The sequence below is a fragment of the Triticum urartu genome, chromosome 7 (genome assembly GCF_003073215.2).
Source record: "Triticum urartu cultivar G1812 chromosome 7, Tu2.1, whole genome shotgun sequence".
NCBI lineage: Eukaryota > Viridiplantae > Streptophyta > Magnoliopsida > Poales > Poaceae > Triticum > Triticum urartu.
This window is the reverse complement of record NC_053028.1, coordinates 236,928,996-236,945,339: the sequence shown is the minus strand read 5'-3', so window position 1 is coordinate 236,945,339 and position 16,344 is coordinate 236,928,996. Positions and strand designations below refer to the sequence as shown.

At 44.7% G+C, this 16,344-nt stretch overlaps 1 protein-coding gene and 1 long non-coding RNA gene across 2 annotated transcripts; both read left to right on the top strand.

The window, feature by feature from the left end:
* Positions 1 to 5,183: 5,183 nt before the first annotated feature.
* LOC125521219 lies at positions 5,184 to 7,868 on the top strand. The gene is made up of 6 exons (XM_048686283.1): positions 5,184 to 5,495; positions 5,891 to 6,214; positions 6,672 to 6,843; positions 6,934 to 7,126; positions 7,332 to 7,480; positions 7,558 to 7,868. Exons 1-6 carry the CDS (start codon positions 5,218 to 5,220, stop codon positions 7,603 to 7,605), a joined length of 1,164 nt encoding a protein of 387 aa, XP_048542240.1. The 5' UTR covers positions 5,184 to 5,217; the 3' UTR covers positions 7,606 to 7,868.
* Positions 7,869 to 11,012: 3,144 nt separating this feature from the next.
* Positions 11,013 to 12,526, top strand: LOC125524203. The gene is made up of 2 exons (XR_007290625.1): positions 11,013 to 11,817; positions 11,894 to 12,526. It is a non-coding gene; the product is annotated as an uncharacterized LOC125524203 (long non-coding RNA).
* The last annotated feature ends 3,818 nt before the right edge of the window (positions 12,527 to 16,344 follow it).

The window sequence follows — 16,344 nt, the reverse complement described above, 5'->3', positions numbered from 1 at the left end:
ACTCGTTGTCCGATTCGTCGGATTGGTCGTCATCCGACGATTCGGACATTGACGAGTTGTTGCAAGACGACGACATCGAGATGATGAGCCTCCTCATCGACGTGCAAGCGTTTGAAGACCGCACGAAGCTTATGGATCAGAGGAGAGGGTCGAAGATGGGGCGAATCACCATCTACCGGAACCGCGCTCTCGGACACGAGTGTAACGCCCACGATGCGGCTATATCTCCCACGTGTCGAAGCACGACTTAGAGGCATAACCGCATTGTAAGCAATGTCGCAAGTGAGGTAATCTTCACACAACCCATGTAATACATAAGGGAAAGAGATACATAGTTGGCTTACAATCGCCACTTCACACAATACATGAATAAAGCATTACATCATCCAGATACACACAAGGTCCGACTACGGAACTCAAAATAAAAGAAGACTACCCCAAAAGCTACACAGATCCTCGATCATCCCAACTGGGCTCCACTACTGATCAACTAGAAACGAAACAACACAATCGACAAGATCTTCATCAAGCTAGTCCTTGAGCTCGGTTGCGTCACCTGCACGATATCATCGGCACCTGCAAACTGGTTTTGGAAGTATCTATGAGTCACGGGGACTCAGCAATCTCACACCCTCGCGATCAAGACTATTTAAGCTTATAGGTAGGATAAAAGGTATGAGGTGGAGCTGCAGCAAGCGACTAGCATATTTGGTGGCTAACATACGCAAATGAGAGCGAGAAGAGAAGGCAAATGCACGATCGATGAACTATGATCAAGAAGTGATCCTAGAACAACCTACGTCAAACATAACTCCAACATCGTGTTCACTTCCCGGACACCACCGGAAAAAGACCATCATGGGTACACACGCGGTTGATGCATTTTAATTAATTTAAGTTTAGGTTCTCTACAACCGGACATTAACAAATTCCCATCTGCCCATAACCGTGGGCACGACTTTCGAAAGTTCAAATCCCTGCAGGGGTGTCCCAACTTAGCCCATCACAAGCTCTCACGGTCAACCAAGGATATTCCTTCTCCCAAGACAATCCGATCAGACTCGGCATCCCGGTTACAAGACATCCTCGACAATGGTAAAACAAGTCCAGCAAGACCACCCGATGCGCTGACATCCTGATAGGAGCTGCACATATCTCGTTCTCAGGGCAACACCGGATGAACACTACGTACAGCTAAAACCAGCCCTCAAGTTTCCCCGAGGTGGCGCCGCAAGTGGCTCTAGTTTCGGACCAACACTTAGACAAGCACTGGCCCGGGGGGGGTTAAAATAAAGATGACCCTTGGGCTGGCCTAACCCAAGGGAAAAAGAGGCTAGGTGGCGAATGGTAAAACCAAGGTTGGGCCTTGCTGGAGGAGTTTTATTCAAGGCGAACTGTCAAGGGGTTCCCATTATAACCCAACCGTGTAAAGAACGCAAAATCCGGGAACATAACACCGATATGACGGAAACTAGGGCGGCAAGAGTGGAATAAAACACCAGGCATAAGGCCGAGCCTTCCACCCTTTACCAAGTATATAGATGCATTAATTAAATACGAGATATTGTGATATCCCAACAAAATATCCATGTTCCAACAAGGAACAAACTCCAATCTTCACCTGCAACTATCAACGCTATAAGAGGGGCTGAGCAAAGCAGTAACATAGCCAAACAACGGTTTGCTAGGAAAAGGTGGGTTAGAGGTTTGGCTTAACAATATGGGAGGCATAATAAGCAAGTGGTAGGAATCGCAGCATAGGCATAGCAAAAGAGCGAGCAACTAGCAAGCAAAGATAGAAGTGATTTCGAGGGTATGGTCATCTTGCCTGAGATCCCGCAAGGAAGAAGAACGAGTCCATGAAGAAGACAAACAGAAGTAGTCGAACGGAACCTCACAAACGTGACGTTATCGGAACTAACCCGAAGAAGCAACACCGGAAAGAAGCAAACACATAGTAAACAACCACCACATAAGCATGGCACGATGCGTAAACAAGTATGATGTATGTCTGATTTAAAGAGGCATGGCATGGCAAAGTGCAACAAACAAAACTACAAATTAAGTGGAGCTCGATATGCAATGGGTTGCATATTGACGGAACACAACATCAATTATTTAGTTCTCTCTTGTTTAGGTACTCAACAATATTAAATGTTGTTAAGCATGGCAAGAGGAGAAGCATAAAGAAATTATCTATTTAGGCAAGTTTAAATGAGGCCGGAACAACAAGCAACAATTCCCGTAAAACCTCATATGCATTTAACAAGTTGGTGCAACAACAATTTTAAACATTTAAATATTATTATCATGATGCAAATGACCTGTGCAAGTTTTATGCAATATTTATTAAAAGTTGACAAGAGCATTATGAAGCATTTGTCACCATGGTGGAAAGAAAGGATGCCACGACGACGAATCCGAAAATGATGCCACGGCAACATATCGGTTCCGGTAGATCACGGAGATACCGGTGCAAAGGAGAAGTGTGGGGATGCGTGCAAAAGATGGTGGGGCGCTCCCGGATTCCGGGTGTCCCACGAGTTAGTGGCAGAAGAGGAGGACCGAGCAAGTGACAACTCGGACACGGTGCAAACATAGGGTGCAACTCATACATCACGCAACATTCATCCACGGCGGTCGTCTCGACGTTATACCTTTGAAGCGTGCATTATCGGAGGGGTTCAAGTTCGATGCGGTGTAGGGGAAGTAGACGTTCTCGGGACGTTCGGTAGTGGAAGTAGAGGCACGCGACGTCTTGTCGAAAATCACGGCGGCGGTAGTTGTACACACGTTGTAGTCGAACTTGATGGAACCAATGTCCTCGAGGGTAGTCGTGGTACTCGTCGCGTTCCGAAACCGAAGTGGTACTTGACAATATCCGGGACGGTCTTGTCGTTTTGGTGCGGTGTAGTGGTACATGTCAACGGTCATCGTGGTACTTCGTTCCGGTCCTGTAATCGTACTAGGCATCGGTGGACCTTCAAGGGACTTGCGTATCGACGGACGTCGTGATACTTGTCGGCCCGGGTCTTGACGTATCCGGGTTCTCTCAAAGCAGTTGTACAGTGGGTGGCCTGGAGCGGCACCGATCCGGTCAACGCAGCGGTTCTCCTCCCATTCGAAGTACAGGAGGCCATCCATGGAGGTCGAGGCCGCGATGTCGGCTGACGAACTGAAGGAGGCGACATCTCGACTCCTGCAGCAAAACGACGGCGAGGCGGAGAAGGGGCCGGCAGGCAGCGGAGGTCACGTGGAACGCAGGGGCCGCCGGCGAGCTCGCTCGGGGAGCTCCTCGGGCGCATCTGATCGGGGTCGAAGCTGACGCGCCAAGGGGCATCGGGCTTCGCAGGTGGAGCTGAGGTCATGACGCAGCAACGGTCGTCTGAAGCGGGGACGCGAGGCCCTGCCGGCGGGATCCGGCCGGGAACGGGCGGGGCGGTGGAGGAGCTTGGGCGCCGGACCGCTGCTGTTGGTGACGCCGATAGAGCAGGCAAGGCAGGGAGACGGCGCGGCGCTCGCCGGAGGGAGCAGCAAGGCAGCGCCATGGAGGGGCACGGCTGGCCAGGAGGAAGGGATGGGGAGCTAGTGAGGAGGCTGGGCTGAGCGAGGGCGTTCGCTGGCGACGTGAGGGAGGAGATCGAGAGAGAGGGGGGGATCGGGTCGAGGGGAGATGCGGCGGCCTGGAGGGAGACGAGGGAGAGAGCGATTGAGGAGATGGAGTGTTCGGGCGTGCTAGGGTTAGATAGGCGCTGGGCTGGGCTTGACGCAAATGGGCCGGCCTGGTTGCAGGTAGGAGGCCTAGTTGGCTGAGGGGAAGGTTGGGCCCGTTAGAGGCCCAGCTGGGCTGGACTCTCTTCTCCCTCTCCCCTACTCTTTTTTTTAACAGAGAAAAATAAGAGAAAGGAAAAGATAGAAGGGAAGGTTAGAGAAAGAATTTGGGCACGAGGTTAAATTTCTTGGACTCACACAAAAACATGTTGATCCAAGAAATTAGGAATGACCAAGATTGAAAGAATAAATTCAATTTTTTTGAATTTAAAACAAAAGGTTTGAACTAGGACAGGTTTTTGAAGTGCCTAAAAATGTTAAGATCTTTGGTGGAGCTCAGGAAAAGATGAAAAAAATTATTTCAAAGTTTGAGGAGCAAACTTGAAGCAGAAAAGTCATGGGGAATATTTGCAAGTGTGTTATGTTTAATTTCAAAAGAATGGAATATTTATTATAGCTCCCTAATATTGAGAGGATATGTTATAAAGAGAAGTCACTCTTCTCTCGATTTAAATGGATCAAAGATCCACACAATTTATTTAGTTGAGATGCAAAAGATTTATGACATGATGACATGATGCAATGATGAAAAGCAACACCCAAGCAAATGACATGGCAACGACGGCGAATAACTGAAAGACACCTGTCACAACGGTCTCGGGGCGTCACAACAAGCATTTGATGCTAGACTACTTCGCGGAGGTACTTACATACCCTCCTCGTCTCTTTCACGGAAGGTACTGAATGCGTCGTAGTTTGTTTGTGAAGATTGTCACCGATTGTGAGGCTGCCTCCGATTACTTTAAACGTCGTAGATCCGCCGCTGGTATCATGAGGTTTAGTGCATATCAAAAGATATCGGCGGCAATGCGGGTTAAACCTCCCTTGTTTCTATGACATTGTTAGTACTCGTGTGCAACAGGAAAGAAACCCTTCTCACATACACGCTTTTCTTCAAGCACATCGTGAGATTAAGGATGCAACCACTCATGGTCGGCTCTGAGATGATCTAGTAGAGCACCACTGGCAGTTGGATGGGCGGCGCATTGGCCCATGATGTATCTTTGTTTTACTTTTCTATGTCCTATTTGATTCGAACAATTATTGTAATTTGCTCAAACATTGTTGTAATAATTTGAATGATTATTGTTTTATTTGGTGGTGTAATAATAAATAGAATGATTATTGTTTTATGTCAAATATGATGGAATTTATGATATGCCATATGATAAAATGTGATGGAATGTGTGATATGTGAAAGAATAGATTTAAAGGTTGAGGTTAAGGCAAAGACTAGAACCCTTAAACTCTGAAGGTTGGGTTTAAGAATTCTAATTTTTATCTTTATTTTTCAACCCTTAAAAGTGTTAAAACTGGCACTTCTCAACATTTGAAACTGCTTTTAAGGATTTGAAGGTTTGAGGATTCTCTCTTAGCTCGTCGTTGATGGGAGGACGACGCAAAAGCAAACGCGGCGGCGACGTGCCGAATCCCAGGACACATGAGGAGGATCGCTCAGTCGCGTTGGCGGCGGCAGCAGCGGCTCAGGCCCGTGCTGCGGCGGACTCCTCCCGGCCCTACTGCCGAACCTGCCTGTCTCGCGATGGGCGTGGCGGCGGCGGCCCCTGCTCCTGCTCCGACACCACCTCCGCCCAGCCGTCTGGCTCCTCGCGCGGCAGCGCCGTCCCCGCCCAACTTTATGTCCCCTCCCGCGCCCCCAACCCGTATGCGCGCTATCTTTCGTTTTATGTTTATATATCTAATCAGCAGACAGGGCGTGGATAGAAATCTAGTTTATCGTTTGCCTAGCTAGGGAGGTGGATCTAATTTACTTTGTCTGATGGTTGCAACAACAAATTAAAATTATCAACTTGTACAGAAATCAGCAAAAAACTAACATCATTCTTCTGTCAAACCTTGTCCATTGCACGGTGATGATGATGATGATGATATGAATTGTTCACTCAGCTCCTATGCATATCTGAATCGCTATTACTTCTAGTCACCATAAGAATACAATGCTGCTCTTGCAATGTTCCGCACTCTGCGGCTCTGTTTTTCTTAGTCTTCTTTATAAAACAGAAGAAGAAACTTCTACTCATCGATTTACTTAATTCAGGTGCCAGGATCATGTGGCCGGGCCTTCATCCGCACTGACGCAGCCTCAACCGTCTGTCTCGTACTTGACCAAATTGCTCGGCGCTACAACATCCAAGGACACTGCCACTTCCTCAGCCTCCCCACAGGCTGTAGCTGAGACCCCGCCACCAAAGCCAACCATTTATGTCAACAGACCTCCTGATTGGTATTTTAGTATTTACATCAGGATCGATCGTTCAGGATCTTTCCACACATACCCTCATCTCGGTGGACCATTCAAGAGCTTACAGGAAGTTGAAAAGGCTATTGAGCGCTATCTTCATGACAAGCGGCATAAAACACTGTATGGTTTCTCAATTTCTTCCATGTCTTCTCCTTCTCAGTTTCTTCCTGTTTGCATACTTGCATCTGCACTTGATTATTTTTATTATTTCCCCTGTGATAAGACCGTATAAGAGCTGTCAAGTTGATCACAGAAATGCTACCCTACATTTGGTCTTCTCTTCAAGTTCCTGTTGTGGAATTCCTTAAATTAACTCAACAGTTTGAACTAGAGCATATTTCGCAAGCACAGCTCAAAATTAACAAAGTACATGTTCGGGCTGCTGCTTTTTTTATTGTAGGTATACTATCATCTGAATTGTATCTTGTACAATTAGTTAGCTTTTAGCTTGGGACACCCATCCAGCGGTGCTTCCTTTGTTACAAAACACTAGTGATTAGGATCTGAAAATGAAGATGTGTATCTTTTAACTATAACAAGTAAATACTTTTTCCAGAACCTAATGATACACTTGTAGGTGGAACGAGCAAGCTGGGGATGAAATCATTATAAAGAAGGCTCTTTACTGGCCTGATGGCAGAACAAGGAAATGTTCAGACGAGCACGTAGTGGAGTATACCCGTGAGCAAATGAGTTTAATGCTTCAAGCTTTACTGGACAAGTATAATGAGGATCACAATCTTGTTGGGGTATCTCTCTCTCTCTCTCTCTCTCTCTCTCTTATCGTTATGTCCTGTTTCCTTAAATGTAATGATTGCTGATCCACCCCATTCTTTTAGGATCTTGCATATGAATTCAAGGATTTCTTGCACTATCAACCAATTTATGAAGACTATAAGTGGTACAAGCATTTCAATTTCACTACAAAGACTAAAGATGGAATTGAGAATCTTTTCTTTGCTGAAGTGACAAAGGGGAAAGACAATGCATTGGTGGCCAACTGTTTCTGCAAGATTGAATCCAATGAAAATGGTAAGTATCGACAGAAGCCAGAAAAACTGGCTATTCAGTCTGTTCAACAACAGGCAAAATTGTGCATCCTGTCCTTTTCCACTCTTGTTTGAATTCAGAAAGCAAAATTCATTGTTGTCTTAACTTGCATCTTGAGAAGTTTTACCCTCACCCAATGATATGATGGAGGTATGACAGTTGTCTGTTTTGATCTTTTTTAATGAAGGCCACTGCTATGGTTGCATAAATCATGGAATTATTGATATGAAGCACCCCAGCAAGGCCGATGCATATTCTGGTGGTCACTTGAACGTACATTTGCCATTTGGTGGGCGCAGAAGCCGTCCTAACACGTGGACAGGCTCTAAGGAAAATGTACATACTAAAACTTTGATCTTAGTAAAACCAGTCGTCACTTGGATGTCGTCTTATTATCTTTCTGTTTATTACAGGTGGCAGCTGAGGAAGCTAGGCTGAGATACATCTATGGTGTACGATGATTAGAATTTATTTATCACATTTTTATCGAGCTAGCTGTTGGAGTTGTGGTGGGAATAAACAAATATTTTTATTGTTTGTGGTGTGTATTATCGTGGTAGTTGTTGGAGTTGTGTTTACTTGGCACAGCTCAGTGCTCCTTTGTTGTTACCCTCACTCCTGTAGAAGTTATTTATCAAGTACTTCCTCCGTCCGGAATTAGTTGACGCTCAAACGGGTCTATCTAGCATTGAGGGAGTATGAATTATGGCATCTGGTTATTATCCTTTTGTTGTTCCATGCTGCAGTTGTTACTAGAATGACCATCGTCAACATAATGTTTTGCTATCCTTTCTAACAAGTGTCGCCATGAGTTTCATGGCAAAGAACGAGCGCTAAAACTTTGGGTGTGTCTGGGGGGGGGGGGGCATAACTTAATCGGATCACTGGCCGTATATTAATCTTCATGCTTGATTCAGATAGAGGACTGTGTAAGGATTGTGCAGATCATCCTTAACATCTTCATCTTCACCAGTGCTTGACACGTTGTTTTTTTAGAAGGAACGACTTGTATTCCACTTAACATTGGGATGTTATGTTTCTTTAGAAGGAACAACTTCTATTCCACTTGACCTTGGGTTTGTTACAAAACTGTTAAACTACATGCTTATCTCCTCCCTCTCCTCTTCCCCTCTCTTTCTCCCTCCTCCTCCCCCCCCCTCTCTCTCTCTCTCCTGTAGCTATCTCCTATAACCACCAAATCTATCTTGTAAGCCACGATAAGGTTGTTTTGCCTCAGATAAATAAACATCACATGGCTCTCCATGGAGAGTAAACGCTTCCATCTGACATGGTATACAAAGCCATCCTCTTCCCATCGATCTAGCTACTAGAAAAGCATATCCACCAATCGCCATGTCTTCCACCTCGGTAGCCATTGTCCTCAACCTTGGATCTCCGCCGACCACGAAACTATCGAGGGGGAAATTCCTCCCGTGAAAGGCCCAGGATCCTCGTAGGTCACTGGCCTCCTAGATGGAACCGACGCCGCGCTCCCTACAATAGTGGAGCAGCAGCAGCAGCAGTCGGGCAACCATGACTGTGGTTCGAAGCCCGTTGTATTCGCCGTGGCTGTCGAAGCACCAACAATTCCTTAGCTATTTGGTAAACTCTGTCTCAAAGGAGGTCCTTGCGCAAGTGATCGGTAAGGAAAACACCTTCGATCTATGGACTGCTATCACCACACTCTTTGCCTCATAGTCCCAATCTTGAATCATAAATTTGAGAATTTCCATCGCAACCATGAAGAAAGGCACCATGCGCAACACCTCCTACATTGCCAAGATGAAGAGCCTTGGAGATGAGCTCACGGCAGTAGGCCATCCGGTCTCTGATCGCGAGATGGTGGACTATGTGCTCGCCATACTTGACCGCAACTACGGCCCTGTCATGGCATCAATCGGCGCTGTCAAGTCCTCCATCACCATCGATGAACTCTTTGCCCCGATCGCTACCTTCGACTAGCGGATGGAGATGCTGGGCGATGGGGCTGAAGGCGGCTTCAACTCTTCTGCCAATGCGGTGTACAGACACTGCGACTAGCACAAAACCAGGGGCGCGGCTAAGGAAGACACGTCTCTCCCTCTACTGGTAACGGTGGTGACAGCTATCGAGGACGTCCACAACAGCAGCAGTGTCAACAACCATCTCATGATGTGCGTGAATGTCAAATCTGCTTCAAACACCGTGCAGGGGGTGCCCGTTAATGTTGGCATCACTACTATGAAGATGAGTATGAGAAGGGAGCCAATGCTCTCACTGACTCCTACGACATCAACACCAATTGGTACGCGGATGCTGGCACCAAAAATCACATCACAAATGAGCTAGACAAGTTGACGATCAGAGACAAGTACCACGACGATGACCAAGTGCACACCGCAAGCGACTCTGTTATGAAAATTACTCATGTTGGTCGTTCAATTGTCAAAACCCCCGTGAAAAAATTTCATCTAAATAAAATCCTACATGTGCCAGAAACATCAAAAAATCTTGTCTCTACTCATCGGTTTACTCTTGATAATCTTATCTCTATATGTGTTCTTTCAACTTTCTCCATGCTGGAATATTACTTAACAAAATCAGGGTATTTGTTCCGACTAATTGATCACTATTTAAACAACCAATTGTGATTTCATTTTCTGACTCCGTTCCTAGGCAGTAACAAATTCTATTTACCAATTTATGCGCACTATAGATTCTTCTCCCATGTTCTGAATAAATAATACCTTTCCACCTTTTAAGCAGGATATGTTGGATGCATAGTTAATGATATGTATGTTACTCAGCGTATAAAATTTTACTAGGAAGACTTGAAGCATCTCATAAAATTTGTTGATAATCTGAGAGAGATAGCACATCGTACGAACGCTATATTTTGGATGGGATTAATTATACCTATGGTGCACATATTGAACAAGACCAAATGTGTGCACAAAACGCTGGTACAAAGTCTTATTTTTATGTTGATGCTCATAAACTATATATATCTTCAACGATATGTTACAATTTGTTTTTATTCTACATTTCAACAGAAATTGCCCCTGCAGCTGTTCCTGGATCGATTTTCTGGCGTGGCCGGATTACACTTGTGCCTGCTAATAACGCCAAAGTGATTGTAAGGTACTGCATTTCCTGCAGAAATGGAACCATTCAAATTAACAAGTTCTCGCTTGTCGTGGCAATGCATCCATATTGAAAAATTGGAGACACTGTTCTACTCATGCTCTACCAAGGCACATGAGGGTGCTTCCTTTTCATTGACAAGATGCCGAGTCGCCGTGATCAAGCTGCTTTCAACGGATAGTTATGGTTGTTGGCCCTCAGCCTCTTAAAATGTGTTAGCTGTTACTCGGTTAAGTATGTAGATATGGACCATATGGTTGTTGGCCCTCAGCCTCTTAAAATGTGATAGTTGTTACTATGTTAAGTATGTAGATATGGATCATATGGTTGTCAAAACCGTGTTACGAAGATCCTCCTTTTGTCGAATAGTGTAACCACTATATATTTGTTACTCAAATGCCGTTAGCCAAGTTCTTAAATTTTCATGGAAAGTAGTAGTATCGTATACAGTTCATTGAGTTTAAACCTGTGCCCGATAGAGCGATAGAGTAGAGGATGTCCATGTTTTCGACGTGGCGATCAACACCAATATCCAGAAGGCATTTGTATATTGATTATCCATATTGCAAATTCAGATAATATACAGACATGCCAGCACATACAATTGACATATTTGCCATGGATGAAGAAATCAATTGAGTTGTGTAGTTAGTTTGTAGCTACGGGGTGGGTCGATATATATATATATATATATATATATATATATATATATATATATATATATCCAAACTGCATAGTAAAAAAAAACCCACTCATCCCGACCCTATCCTCTCGAACCCACCCACTCCTTTCTCTCATGCTCCATCCAATCTCCGCAACTTCCCCCACCCAGCTCGCCGCCGCACCACCTGCCTCCTCACCCGGCTGCCGCACCACCTGCCTTCCCACCCCGTCACCAGCCAGGGCTCGTGCCGGCCCGCCGCCTCTCATCTCCAACCGCACCTCCTTGCCGGCCGTCCCGCCCTGTCCTTTTTCCTCTCGGAGCGCCCATACCTCCTTCTCCCCGTGGCGCGTCGCCCCTCCCCCCCGCGGGCCGCCCCCCGCCCCACCCCTCTCGGTACTGCCTCCTAACGCCGGCGAGCACAAGTTCCGTGCCTTCCCTTCCCTAACCTCCCCCCCCACTGTTTCCCGGATCTGCATCTGCCATGGAGATGGCGCGGTTCCCCTCCCGGCGAGATCTGGACATGGGCACCCTCCCCTGTTGGCCTCAGATCTGGCCGTGACTAGGGGTAGGGGCATGCTGCCTGCGCGCATCAGTAAGCTATAGGTCCTCCCTGATGCCGCCGCTTTCACCACCGGTCGCCGGACTGCCGGTCCTCTCCACTCTCCCTTCTCCAATGACCGCCCCAAGTTTGTTGTTGTTTCCTCCCGCCAGCATCGTCCAAACGTGCCCCGCGGTGAGATCCCCATGTCCCACGTGCTTCATTGGACCTGCATTCCTCCAACACATGCGCCCCGCACGGGCTGCCTCAGGGACGCCAGGACAAACTGCAACCGGCCAAGAGCAATCCATAGCCCACCATGGCCTGTGACGCCACTACTGGACTCTGGTGGTCCTCTTCCTATGACTTTCACATTCTTCAGTGTTCGTTAATTGTTGTTCCCACCTGATGTTGAGCAGTGCAGGTTGCTTCTTCATTGCAGCTCGGTTGGGTCGTCGGTGCAGTACGCAGGCACCTGAGAGGACGACGGGCGTGTAGTTTGGTTTCGGCCATGTGTCACTCCGGTATGGTTGCGCGCGTCATGCATTTTACTCGGGTGTGCACAGAAGGTTCTTGTAATCCGTCGGCGTGCAGTTTCGACAGCGGTTCGTCAGCTCGTCCTGTGCAGCTCAGTTTCTGCAGGCACACGATGCGGCATTTCGCATGGTGCAGTTCGGCAGCGGTTCGACAACATGTCTTGTTTTGCATCTGGTGCCATTGTGTGTGCATTTTAGTAGTTGGCTGCCCCGTGTAGTTCAGCTAATGTGTTTGTATATTTATCTATAGAGAAGGATTTTTTTTGCAGATTTGGGATGTACAATTCATCTCATGTGGTTGCAGTGCGCTTGCGCGTACGGTCCAGTGATATTTTCATATTTTTGTTCAAGTTTACCCCCAACCATTAAATCAGTTTGTAATTTTGCCCGATGACTTGCGGTTCACTTGGTTATACCAAAAAAGGTATGGGCTTGTTTGTAGGGTATGGTGCAGTTCTTTTGTATTCGTCCCTGTGTCAAAACTGTAAAAAATGAATGCAGTTCAATTTTCCTTTAATGTTCACTTGCCCTTGTATTTGTGGTCTATTTTCATCCATAAAAAAGTTAGAAAAAAGGACCCAAAAAATCATGCAGTCTGCTTTGCCCGTCGGATGCAGTGCGGTTTCCAATCTGAAGTAGTGCGGACGGCCGTGTGATGCTGTTCATATTGTAATACAGAAAAATGTTATCAAAACGACACATAAAAATTTACGTCCCACAAAAAAGAAATCATGCAGTGCACTTGTCCGTTTGATGAGGTTCACTTTTCATAGTATTGCGGTTCACCAACGCTTGAAATGAAGTGCACTTCACCTCGTTTGGGAAAATTTACGTAGCACAAAAAAGAAATCATGCAGTGCACTTGTCCATCTGATGAAGTACGGTTTTTGGTCTAAAGCAATGCGGTTTGCTACCTCGTTTGGGAAAATTTACGTCCCACAAAAAATAAATCATGCAGTGCACTTGTTCGTCTGATGAAGTGCGGTTTTTGTCTAAAGCAGTGCGGTTTTTTGTCTGATGCAGTACACATGACGATTTTGGGGCACCAAAAAAATAAAGTGTCCGCATTTCGTTAAAATCAGAATTGCTCTTAAACCGTAAGGAATCGGAGAGATTGTTCTATATGAAAAGGTTGTGTCTCATCAATATCTACCCAATGGCGTATAATTTGAATCGTTTTGACAAAGCGGTTTGTAAAATTTTTGCGAAAAACGGCCGCTGCCTCTCATCGTCAGCTGCACAATTTTCAAAATTAACTAAAAATCGTAAGGAATCTCAAAAACATTTCAACATATGAAAACTTCGTCTTGTCCGTAGCTTTCCAACGGCGTATCGTACGCTTCGTTTCGACAAACTTTTCAAAAATTGGAGCGAAAACAGTACAGAAAATTGTAAAAAATTCGAAAAAACACAATATCACGATTTACTAAATTTAAAACTGCTCTTAAACCGTAACAAATTAAAGAAAATAATAGATATGAAAAAGATGTGCCTCGATGATATCTTTCCAACGGTGTGTCATTTGCTTCATTCCAATGAGCGGTTTAGAAAAAAAATGCAAAAAAACGCTCATTGCCAGTCGTCGTGCGTCGCACCGTTTTTGAAACTGCTCTTGAACCATGATGAAGCTCGTAAAGTGTTCAACATGGCGAAGTTGCGCATAATCCATAGCTTCTCAACGGTATATTGCACACGTTGTTCCGATAAACGGTTAAAAAATTAGAGCGAAAAAGGTACCGAGAAACACTACGTGCAGTTTTTTCCGACACGAAGTTCACTAGTCTCTGTATTGCAGTACCTTTGCTACTGAAAGTGCAGTGCTCTCACATTGAGCGTGCAGTGCGGAAGTGTTATCAGAATAACTATTCTGCTAATATTAGCAGAATAGACCGGCTGTATGGGACACCTAGGTGCACATGCTCCTTGCATTTCCGCCGTTTGATTGCATTTAGATGCGTATTATTGTGATAGGTATAGAAGACAACAGATCAATCCATTACTAATTGCCAATTCTGAAATAATTACGATGCATATCATAAATGAATGTCATTAAGCACGCCATGCATGGTAACATATCTTTAGAAGGAAAAAATACTATAAATTTGGTATATATAAATTCATCTGTTTTGTATGTACCCGTTAAATTTCTTTATGTATATACCTATAATATTTAATATGTATATATGATTTCATTTGTTTAGTATGTACCTGATAAATTTTTGTACGTATATACCCAGAATATTTAGTACGTACACAATAGATTTTATCTATGTATATACACAGAATATTTAGTGCGTATCAATTAAATTAGGTATGTACGGATTCATTTATTTATTACACACTCATTGATTTTTTAGTATGTATACACCCAGAATATTTAGTATGTAACACACTAGATTTTTGTGTATGTATATACCCAGAGTATTTAATACATACCCATTAGATTAGGCACGTCTGGATTCACTTAGTACGTATTGATTAGATTTTTGTGTATGTATATACCCTAGAGTACTCAATATTTTTTTGTATGTGCATACTCATCGTATTTATATACCTTGTCATTAAATTTATGAGTATATACCTCAATACAATAAATACATAAAATCATGTGTGGGCATATGTAACAAACATTCCTTAAAATAAAAATAATCGTCAGTGGATATATGTACGTTGGAAAAAATCATGTGTGGGTATCAGCATGCATCATATATTCCTACAAGTAAAAAAATTAATTAGGATCATATTTTATATTATTTGGTCACCTTAATTTGTATAGAAATATTAGCCATTAAAAAGTCTGACCCGGTCTTATTTTTTTAAATACTACATACCTTGAAAAGTAAGACTTTAGAAAAATGCATAAAAACATCCATAATATACGTATGAACCATTAGGGCGACGTTTCGTATTATTTATCGTATTGGATACCTTAAGTAATAGGATTGTATATACATACCCTTTTTGTTTGGAAAGGAATCATACTAGGAAACCGGTAGTATATTATTTTTTCCGGAAAGCAATTATTGTCCATTGATGCTTGTAGCGCATGCAAACAAAATTTGGAAAGTCATGCACTACAAATATGACTTGCTATCGGGGGACTTAGGTGCCCAGACACCTAGGTGCCCCACATAATTTACACACACACACACATATATATATATTGCTAATTTAGAAGAATATAATGAACCGTGCGCGCACAAAAGAGCTACATTGTGCACTTGACGCTGTCCCAGCACACACAACAGTTATCGTCCATCAGCATGTCGATCATGGGCTCAGTGGGAGCAGAGGCCGCCAAGTAGATGACCTACACACCTTGATCGATCGAGGCTGGGGCAGACTTGACATCGGGAATGGCCGGTACTGCCTCGGGCACAGCGCTCAACAGGGCTACCGTGACCGTCGGGTCTGCCCCGACGATGTTCGGCGAGACAACGTTGGCTCTCGCCAGGGCTGCCATGACGGCCCCCAGGCATGCCCCGGTGAAAGCACAAGTGCTCCCTGGGTGATTTTGGTAATTAAAGTCAACATATCTCTTGTTGGACTAATGCTTTTATCTAGTTTATTTCAGACAAGTTCAACAATGGCGTAGAAAGGACAAGAGGATGTGGAACCCCTTCAAGATGTCTAGGACATGCATTGGCAAAAGCTCAAGACTCACCATTTATATTTTAGTGATCCAAGATCACATTGAGTCCATAGGAAAGCCAATACTATTAAAAGGGGATGAGATGTTGCTTAATGTGGTCTACTTGCTCAAGTGCTTACACTACAAAAAAATACACTTCCGTGATGATACGTGTTTGTCATAGTAGGTCATATTTTCTGTCATGCATGTACATCCATAACGATTTTATGAAAGAATCAAGATAGTCATACCTGTGCTGTCGTAGAAGTGTTCCATGACATTACCAAAATTATCATCACGGAAGTGTCCACTTCCATGACGATAAATCACACGTCAAAGAAGTGCTTTCGTCAAGGGTGACCGACACGTGGCATCCATCGTAACGGGTTGCCATTAAGCTATCGGGTTCCGGTTTGGATCCGATAACCCGTTAATAGCCCGGACCAATGGGGATTTTTTCATGTGTAAAATTCTCATTGGCCGGAGGAAACACGTGTTGGCTCATGTTGGGACAGATGTCATCCACTCATTGGACAGGAGACGCCTATGATAGGTCGACACGTGGCACGACCCAACAGTGGTCCATTCTGGTGAAAAAGGCCGGCCCAGTAAAAATTAGCAGGCCGGCCCATAAGACCTACTTGTGTCAGGTCCATTTAAGCCCATGACCCATACGATATGTGCCAATTCGGCCCGTCGACGGCCCGT